The 10,201-nt window shown below is 37.0% G+C and overlaps 1 protein-coding gene across 1 annotated transcript; it reads left to right on the forward strand.

The window, feature by feature from the left end:
• Positions 1–398: 398 nt before the first annotated feature.
• LOC105771857 (uncharacterized) lies at positions 399–2,350 on the forward strand. The gene is made up of 3 exons (XM_052632003.1): positions 399–1,217; positions 2,012–2,137; positions 2,231–2,350. The coding sequence occupies exons 1-3, from the start codon at positions 399–401 to the stop codon at positions 2,348–2,350; spliced, it is 1,065 nt and encodes a 354-aa protein (XP_052487963.1).
• Positions 2,351–10,201: the final 7,851 nt, after the last annotated feature.

A 10,201-nucleotide genomic window follows, 5' to 3' on the forward strand; every position in this document is an offset into this window, starting at 1 on the left:
GTTTCATGACATGATGCATAAGGAGGTCGAAGTCTATGATGCATAAAAAACATAACCTGGGTGATTGGGATGAGGAATGTCAGTAGGCTTTTAACAAGATAAAGTAATATTTGGCTAATACTCCCGTATTATCACCGCCAGGTTCGGATAGGCCATTGATATTGTATCTAACGGTGTTCGAGAATTCCATGGGATCTGTATTGGGCCAACATGATGAAACGGGAACGAAAGAAAGGGCGATACATTATCTCAGCAAGAAATTCACTGGCTGTGACATGAGATATTCATCAATCGAGAAATTGTGTTGTGCTTTAATCTGGGCAACACGAAGACTAAGGCAGTATATGTTGTATCATACGACATGGTTGATTTGAAGGTTGGATCCTTTAAAATATATGATGGAATCAACTGCTTTAAATGGGAGGACGGCTAGATGGCAAAACCTGCTCTCTGAATTTGACATAGTATACGTAAGTCAGAAGGCCATAAAGGGGAGTGCAATAGCTGATTTCCTGGCTAGCAGAGCCTTGGAGGATTATGAGCCTTTGAACTTCGACTTTTCAAATGAGGATTTGATGTATGTGGCAAGCACTGAAGAAAATCCTCAAAGAGATCACGAGTGGAGGTTAAATTTCGACGGAGCTTCAAATGCTATAGGTAATGGAATTGGGGCAGTCTTGGTATCCCCGAGTGGAGATCATTACCCTGTAGCTAGCAAGTTGGACTTTGATTGCACAAACAATATGGCAGAATATGAAGCGTGTATTATGGGCATTCATGCAGCCATCGAGCGGAACATCAAAGTGCTAAGAGTATATGGGGATTCCGCGTTGGTGATATACCGACTTAAAGGGGAATGGGAAACTAAAGACCCTAAGTTAATCAGTTATAGAAGGCTAGTCCTCGAGTTGGTTGATGAGTTTGACGATATCACTTTCAGTTATCTCCCACGAGAGGAAAACCAAATGGTTGGTGCATTGGCTACTCTAGCTTCGATGATTCAGGTGAACAGACTTGAAGTAATGAGGCCTATTCAGATGAGTATCTATGAAACCCCGGCTTATTGCTACAATATTGAGGAGGAGGGAAAAGATGATCACCCTTGGTATCAGAGTATCCTACAGTATGTGAAGAATCAGGAGTACCCTAGTCAAGCAACGGAGAACGACAAGATAACTCTAAGAAGATTAGCCATTGAATATGTCTTAGATGGGGAAGTACTATACAAAAGAATGAAAGATCAAGTACTGTTAAGATGTGTGGATGGCGTGGAAGCTACGAAAATCTTGGAGGAAGTTCATGAGGGTATCTGTGAAACGCACGCCAACAGTTTCACCATGGCCAGACAGATCATGAGATTTAGATAATATTGGTCTACTATGGAAAGGGATTGCATTGATTATGCCAAGAAATGCCATAAATGTCAGATTTATGGAGACAAGATGCATGCACCCCCTTCGCCACTTCACGTTATGACCTCTCCATGGCCGTTCTCCATGTGGGGTATGGATGTTATTGGGCTGATATCACCGAAGGCTTCTAATAGGCATCGTTTCATCTTTGTAGTCATTGATTACTTCACCAAGTGGGTAGAAGCTGCTTCATACGCAAATGTCACGAAGTCAGCGTCAGTAAATTCTTGAAAAAAGAGATCATTTGTCGATATGGAATGCCTGAGAAAATCATATCCGGCAATGCATTGAATTTGAACAATAGCACAATAGCTGAGGTTTGCAGCCACTTCAAGATCAAACATCATAACTCATCGCTGTATCGTCCAAAAATGAATGGCGCAGTGGAGGCGGCCAATAAGAATATTAAAAGAATTGTAGGGAAAATGATTGAGACTTACAAAGATTGGCATGAGAAGTTATCATTTGCTCTCCTTGCCTATCTAACATCTGTTAGAACTTCTACCGGGGCAACACCTTTTTCTCTAGTTTATGGAATGGAGGCAGTATTACCCATTGAAGTTGAGATCCCCTCTCTACGAGTATTATCTGAACTCCAGTTGGACGAAGCCGAATGGGTCCAATCTCGATATGATCAGTTGAACCTAATAGAAGAAAGGAGGTTAAGAGCTATTCATCATGGGAAAATGTACCAGAAACGAATGATGCGAGCCTATGATAAAAAGGTTCGCCCCAGAGAATTTAGTGAAGGAGACTTGGTGCTAAAAAAGATTCTTCCTATGCAAAAGGACTTTAGAGGAAAATGGATGCCAAATTAGGAGGGTCCTTATGTCGTAAAGAGGGTCTTTTCTGGTGGAGCTTTGATCCTAAGTGAGATGGATGGTAAAAGTTTGCCAAACCCCGTAAACGCAGACTCCGTTAAAAGATACTTCATTTGATGGAAGGGGACCAAAGTGAAAACCCGCAAAGGACGCTTTGCTTCTTAAAAAAAATATTTGGAGGGGACCAAAGTGAAAACCCGCAAAGGGCACTTTGCTTCCTTAAAAAAAATTTGGAGAGGCCAAGGTGAAAACCCGCAAAGGGCGCCTTAAGATCAAAGGGGATTTGAGTCGAAAACCCGAAAAGGGCGGCTCAAATATTGGTCAGAAAGGGGCATGAGAAGATTGGAACTGTTCAAATTTTGACCTGGGCACACGATGATCTTGCTATACCTGAACCAACAAGAAAGGGCATACGACATCTTGGAGCATTGACAGAGTACTGCAGATCTCCTAAACACATGTTAAACTCAGAATAGTCTTCAGAAGTTTGTACAGAGAAATTCAAGCTGCGATAATTGGGGCACCTAGTTCTTATTATATTAAATGTATTAATACCTTTTTCCTTTTTATTAATATACACATTCTCAATCAACTTCTTTGTTATTCTTCCTTCGCTATTGTTGATATTTTATCTCTTTTGAGCTATGCTCAGAACCAACATTCATCCATAGTCATAATCTTTCAGCAAACATGTTGCATTGGAATAAAGATTAATGGACTACTAAACTTTCAAAGTAAGTTTTTCACATTAGTCTGAAAAGTTTCTAAATAATACGGTAATCTGAAATAGAACTATTGTTTAGAACGAACTAGGTTTAAAGGTCAGAAATCTAAGAAAAGGTCTGATTTTAAACAACCCCTTCAGATTTTGTTAACAGAAGCAGTGATTGAACAAAATGTTAACAATAATCGTGAGTTGGTAAGAAGGGATCTCTCTAAAGGAAATTTCTTCGCACATATTTGATGTGGCACTCTGAAAATGGTATATAAAAACCAAAGAATTACACGTTTGGTATCCTTCAAATTGCGATGGGAAAGGGTTGAAAAGCTAGATCTCCTCATTTTTGAGTCACATCTGGAGAATGAAGATACAACTTTTGCATCCAGGAGGATTAAACTTGGAAGTTTACAGTGGGGCAATTTAATCAAGTGTTTCATTGAAGGCACCAACCAGGAAGGAAGGTGTTAAAGCACGGTCGTCACAAAAGCCTTAATAGATTTTGAGTAATACAGGAGCATCGTGCATTCATGCAAACATCACTCATGCCTAATTAGGAGAATTTGATTCATTTTAATCATGCCATCCTAATCATTAGGCATAATTAAGTTCATCATACAAGTCATGTTCCCCAGAGAACAGGTTGGTGAAGCAACTAATCCTATCTCCCTGAAGTTACAGTGGAGCGGATTAAAGTAACAGATCTTATCTAACTGAAGTTGCAGTAGAGTGGATTGCATCAGGTCTTATCTCCCTGTAGTTACAGCGGAGCAGACTAAGTAAGCAGATCTTATCCCCCTGAAGTTGCAGTGGGGCAGATCTAAGATGGCAAATCTTATTTCCCTGAGATTGCAGTGGAACAGATTGAAGCCGATAATCCTATCTCCCTGAAGTTACAGTGGAACAGATTAAAACATCAGATCTTATCTCTCTGAAGTAGAGCAGATCGCAACCAGTCTCATCTCCCTAAAGTCGCAGTGGAGCAGACACAAGAAATAAATCCTATCTCCCTGAAGTTGCAGCGGAGCGGATCAAAAAGATGGGTCTCATCTCTCTGAAGTCGTAGCAGAGTAGATCACATCAGTCTTATCTTTGAAGTCGCAGCAGAACAAGTTGAAGCTACAAGTCTTATCCCCCTGAAATTGCAGTGGGGTAGACCAAATATAGAAAATTTTGTTCTTTGAGAAACTACAAGTTACAAATTTTATCTCCCCGACGTTGTGGTGGATTGGATCGAAGCAATTCCTATATCTCTGAAGATGCAGTGGGAGGGAATGAGACTACTAGAAGAAGAGGAGCACCAAGGTCCAGTATGACCGGGCAAAATTGGTCCTCTTTTGTCTTTGCCCTATTCTCGTTCCACGACAATGAGCAAAGAGGGGCAGCTGTAATAGGCCCAATTTGCCCGGCCCATTAGTGAAATAAACCAAATAAACAAATAAATAAAATAAAACAAAATTAAAAATTAAAGGTCTACAGTCCGGTTACAACCCAATATAATAAGCCCAATTTCTAATTACAAAGGCCCAAGTCCCTAGCCCGATTACAGAAGCCGAAAACCTTACCTAGCCTCAAGCGCCGAAAACCCTAGCAGCAGAAGCCTCCTGCGCCGTTGCCACTCGCACCTCTCCCCATGTGCGTGGTGCCACGTCTGCTACCTCGTACGCGCGCCTTAGCCTCCGTACGTGCCGCGTCCAGACCGTGCGCTCTGTACCTGCAAGAGACGCACACAAAAAGCAGCAAAAACAGACACCAAGAGAAATGGGCAGAGAGAAAAAGCAAGGACGATAGAGCAAGGGGGATTTGTTTGGATTTCTTTTATTTTATTTTATTTTTATTCTATTCTGTAAATAGGCTCTATAAAAAAGGGGACCAAGACCATGTTGTAACGATACGAAAAAAAAAACAAAAAATATACAAAGATCAGAATACAAAAAAAATCAAAAAAGCACCAAAAGGTGATTTTCGAGTTCATTTTTTATTTTGTTTGTAGTTCAACACTTTCTCTAAGTTTCGTTTTTATTTTGGGATTTTATCGGGCATCTTTAAAAGAAATAACTGTAGGAGGGCGTACCTCATGTTGGGCTGATTGCTCTTCCTCCGTGGTCATCGGAGCTTAGGGCACGGTCTGGAGAGCCTCTGGTGGGGCGATGAACGGCTGAGCTGAGCGGCGCCGAGGGAGAGGAGAGTCTTAGCTTTTAAGAAATTGTTTTAAGGTGCTGTTAGGGTTCCCCTTTTTTTACTCTGTTTTATTTTAATAAAATGTTTCAAAATGGCGCCGTCTGACTGCTTAACCCGATGACCCGGCCCGGACGCGGCTGAGATCCGCGCGTTGAGGCTTCAGTAGGGTTATTTGAGCAATCAGTCCCCCTTATGTCACAACGCTTTCAAATCGTTTTTTTATTAGTAAATTTCAGATTTTTTTCGCCTTTGTTTCATCTGGGTCCATATTAAACGCCGCGTTTTGGAGGTACGGGAATTATTTCCCACCTGATCCCTCCAAGTCATTCGCGTGCATCATTTGATCCCTCTGTTTACTACATTTTTTATTTTGTTCCTTCGATTACGCTCCTAGCTCATTTTAATCCCTATTATTTTAAAGGCATTTGAATTTACTTAATTATTTAATATTTTTTTGATACATCTATTTATATCTAATGTTATTTGGTGGTTGAATTATTTTCTCTCATATTTTTACTGCATACGCATCATGGTTCTAACTTGTAAATTTTAGGTGTCGTTGTTTTGGAAATTTAATGTATTTTGTTGATAGTTTAAGTTTATTGTATGTTACATTGTTAGATTTGTTTTCTCTGTTGTTTTAAAAATCATATATGTGATTCATTTATTCGATACAACCTATCTTATTTGCAAAATTCATCGTTAAAAAACCTTCATATGTACACTTCTTTAGCTTTTGATTTTCCTTCTTTCATGTTTATTAGGTTATTTCAAAAGGTGTATGATTAAATGAGTTGGTTTATTTCGTTTTGATTGTTTTATATTTGTCATTCTTTGAATGTTTGCACAATAGGATATAAATTAGAGGTTCTTATGTATGCAATATTGATTATTCATATTTCGAAGTTAGGTTACGTATTAGCACATGTTTTAATTTTTGGATTATCATTTCGCATCGTGTAATCATTTTTTTATCATACATTCGAAAGATTACGAATGCCAAAGTCATTTCACGCAAAAGCTTTCAAAATAACGCAACCCTCGACATTTGGAATTCTCGAGAAAACGGGGCCCTAACGCATTAGGTTCCAATTTTTCTCGTTGAATCTAAATAATCAAAAATTTTATATAACCAAGACGCGTAAATAAAAACTCATTCTCAGAATTTGACACTACATGTCCTAATGTATTGGATGCGACATGTCATTTTCTCAAAAGGAGGTTTTTAAAATAATAATAATAATAATAATAGGGGTTATATGCAATGCTAGAAATCTTGAGGAATCGTGCTCTAACGTATTGGGTTTCGACTTTTTACCTGATTTCAAGCAATTGAATATCCCTTCTAAACTTCAAAAATTTTGAAAACCAAAAGGCAAGCTCTTTCTCGAGGACTAAAAATGTCGTGTCCTAATGCATTGGGTATGACATTTTATTACTCCGAGATAAGATGGTCTTTAGCATTCATATCGATTTATCCAAGCATCTTTTGCAAAAATTAATAAAAATAATAAGGATTGTATTTTAAAATATTTTCAAAATATCAATATTAAAATATTAAACATTCGATTCGGTACCAATTTTGGGGCGTCACGAGGGTGTTAACCCTTCCTTGTACGTAACCGACTCCCGAACTTGTTTTCTCAAATTCGTAGACCTAAAATTATTTTCAAGGTGATCCGATCATACCTCAATAAAAGATCGGTGGCAACTCCTCCAAATTTTCATTTTATGTAAGTAGATAACTAAATTTTGATTTTTCAAAAAAATGGTTTCGACAACCTTCTTATAGAACTTCATCATCTTGATTTGATCATTGTGAACATATTTTCGGATCCAAAAGGGCTAAAATGTACTTCTTCCCAGGGAAAATAAGGGAATATCGATTTAATTTACCATGATGAATAACATCACGATCATATTGTCATGGTCTACCAAGTAACAAGTGGGCGGCATGCATGGGAACGACATCATACCAAACATCATTAATGTAAGCCCCAAGTTTAAAAGTGATCAAGCACTGTTTTACCACACGAACCTTCGAACCTTCATTAAGCCATTAAAGATGGTATGGTGTAGGATGTTTGCTACATGGAAAAGTAAAAGAGTCCACAAGGTAGCTGCTCACAATGTTAGCACAACCGCCACTATCAATGATAAGTGAGCAAACTTTATCTTTAATCAAACATCTTGAATGGAATACATTAGTCCTTTAAAGATCATGATCATCCCTCAATTGGATGTTGAGGGTGTGCCTCACAACTAGACAATGAATATCATTTAGTGGTTCCACCAACTCTTTTTCACTATAAAACTCACCTCCATTGTTGACATCATCAATTAATTTGTGCATATCTGGTTCTATTTTGTTTGAATCAGAGGTATTTTAACAGCCCGTTTTTAGTGATATCAAAAAAGTGGTTTTAAGACCATAATTTTGATGAGAAAGTTATTATTTTATTATTTATTTAAGGTTTATTAGATTATAGTAAGGTATTATTAAAATTTCGTTAAGAAATTTCATCGTTTAAATGGTTAATTAGGTGAAAAGGACTAAATCGTAAAAAGTGTAAAACTTGAGTTCTAATAGCTAAAGGAGTCTAATGGTGATGAAATCTTAAATTAAAGGACTTTAATGGTAATTATACCAATTAATGACTTAGGGATGTGCATGGCATGGTTTGAACCGAAATTATGAAAGATTTTAAAGGTTATAATGGTAATTGAACAATTAAACTTAAAGTAAATAAAAAAATTGTTCATCTTATTCAAATGATCTTTCCATCAAATTTTGAAGAAAGAAAATCCATTTTTAGTGTTCTTAGGTTTGGCTACTTCAAGTGTGAGCATGTAAGTGATTCTGAGCTCCATTTTTAATGATTTTTATGTTTTTATGATCGTTTTAGCTTAGTCTAGCTAGCTCGGGGATTAATTTGTAAAACTATTAAAGGTTAAAGGTTATGCCATGAATTTTCTTGAATTTTTTTTTATATTAATTGATAGATTATGAATCTTTTTTGAGACAGAAACAAGTTTGTTAAGTGATTTTTGATGAAATTGGATTTAGGGATCTATTTGTGAAAATAGTAAAATTTCATGTTAAATTTAAGAAATGATGGCTTAAATGGGTTAGTATAAGTCCCTAATAAATTTGGCTAGCTTGAATGGATGGTTAAAATGGTTAGATTTCAATTTATGAGCTTGGGGACTAAATTGTGAAAAGTTAAAATGTTAGGCGTAAATTTGTAATTTTATATAAATATGAAATGTGTATTAAATTGAATACTAGAAGTATTTAATTTATTGAAATTACCTATTTAGATCAAGATAAACCACGTTCGGACTTTGATCAAGGAAAGGCTAAAGCTTCGGATTAGTTCGACCTAACTTCTACACCCCTAGTAATTGAGGTAAGTTCGTAAGAACAGCTACAGTGTTAATTTTATTTAAATTGAATGTTTAATATGTTACTTTTAATGTAAATGGATCGATATATAAATGTATCAATGCTTTGACGAATTGACAGATATTGAGTCCCGGTTGAACCTTAGGAATTCTTCGGATACAAATGACATGTCATTAGGGATTTCATGTTTCGGGTGTTGGTCTTGAATGTCCTACTGATGGCTAAGGTCCTGTATTTGTTGCAGATTCTCCACAACTTGTGTGAGTAGCATCGTCTAGCTTACGATCTGACCCACAGCTCGTGTGAACTTGCTTACTTCTCAGGTCGTGTAAGCAATGATGTAAAGGAAAGGTTACAATTATATGTAAAGGCACACTTCGTGAGAGCTTTTTCGAGTATCAATAGTAATTCTAGATAGTTCAACGGGTATGAAAAGGAAAGAAATGGTAAGTGTTCAAATGGAATGTATCATGAACTTATGAAAAGGAATTATAAACTAAATGATGAGATTATATGTTCAAATATACTTGTTTATGGAAGAATTCATTTGAACCATGTACAAGAGTACTAATTTGTGATTTTGATGATGTTGTATAGGCTTATGCCAAGCTTATGGTTTTGGTTGATTTTATACTTATGCTTTATATTATGCAAATAAAATGGTAAGTTATGTTGTGGTTTATACGAGCTTACTAAGCATTCATTGCTTAAGTAGTTGTTTCCCTTTGTTGTATAAATTATTGGAAGCTCGATTTTGTTAAAAGCTCGTCGAAGATCTATCACACTATCCAACAAACAATTTGATAGTTATTTATCACTTCATCCAAGGTTTATAACAGAATGTATAGGGTGGTTTATAATGGTGCTTGATGAATATGTAAAAGATAATTTGGTATGTTCGTGCCTTGATGTTTAAGTATGGTTGATGGACTTATAATGCTTGTTATGTAAGTCCTTTTGGTCACTTTTGGTAATGGATGTGTGCAGCCTTTCGGTATGATGATGTTGGCTTAGAAATGGTCAATTTTTGGTATGTTTTGGTAAGTAGTTGAATTAGGTTATGATGCTTGAAATAAGGTAATGTTGACTTGATTTGGCATATTATGTTTTGGTATATTTGTGGTGCCTTTGAACGGCATTTTGGTTAGGTAATTTAGGTTGTTTGAATGACTTATTTATGCATGTTTGAATGGTGTTTGAAACTCATGAATGTGCATTTAAATGGTTAGAATAGTTATGCATGAAATGTTTTTAAAATGGCTTGATTTTAGGTAAATTTTGGGTTCACACGGTCTAAGACACGGGCATGTGACTCAGCAATGTGAGGCACACGGCCTGGCGACTTGGCCTTGTGTCATCTGGGCATTTTTAAGGTTTAAGTCAGTGAGTTACATGGCCTAACACACGGCATAGCACACGGGCATGTGACATGGCCGGTGACCCTACTCAGTAAGTTACACAGGTGAGGACACGGGCCAGGACATGGCTGTGTGTCCCTATTTTGAAAGTTACACGGCCTATAGCCCCTGTTTTACATCTTTTTCCTAAACTTCATGTCTTGTTTCAAATTAGTCCCAAATTGCTTCTAAGCTATTTTTAGGGTCTCGAGGGCTCGATTTAAGGATAATATGCTTGTTTACGAATGATTTATGATGTGATTAAA

This window comes from Gossypium raimondii, chromosome 6 (genome assembly GCF_025698545.1).
Source record: "Gossypium raimondii isolate GPD5lz chromosome 6, ASM2569854v1, whole genome shotgun sequence".
Lineage (NCBI taxonomy): Eukaryota > Viridiplantae > Streptophyta > Magnoliopsida > Malvales > Malvaceae > Gossypium > Gossypium raimondii.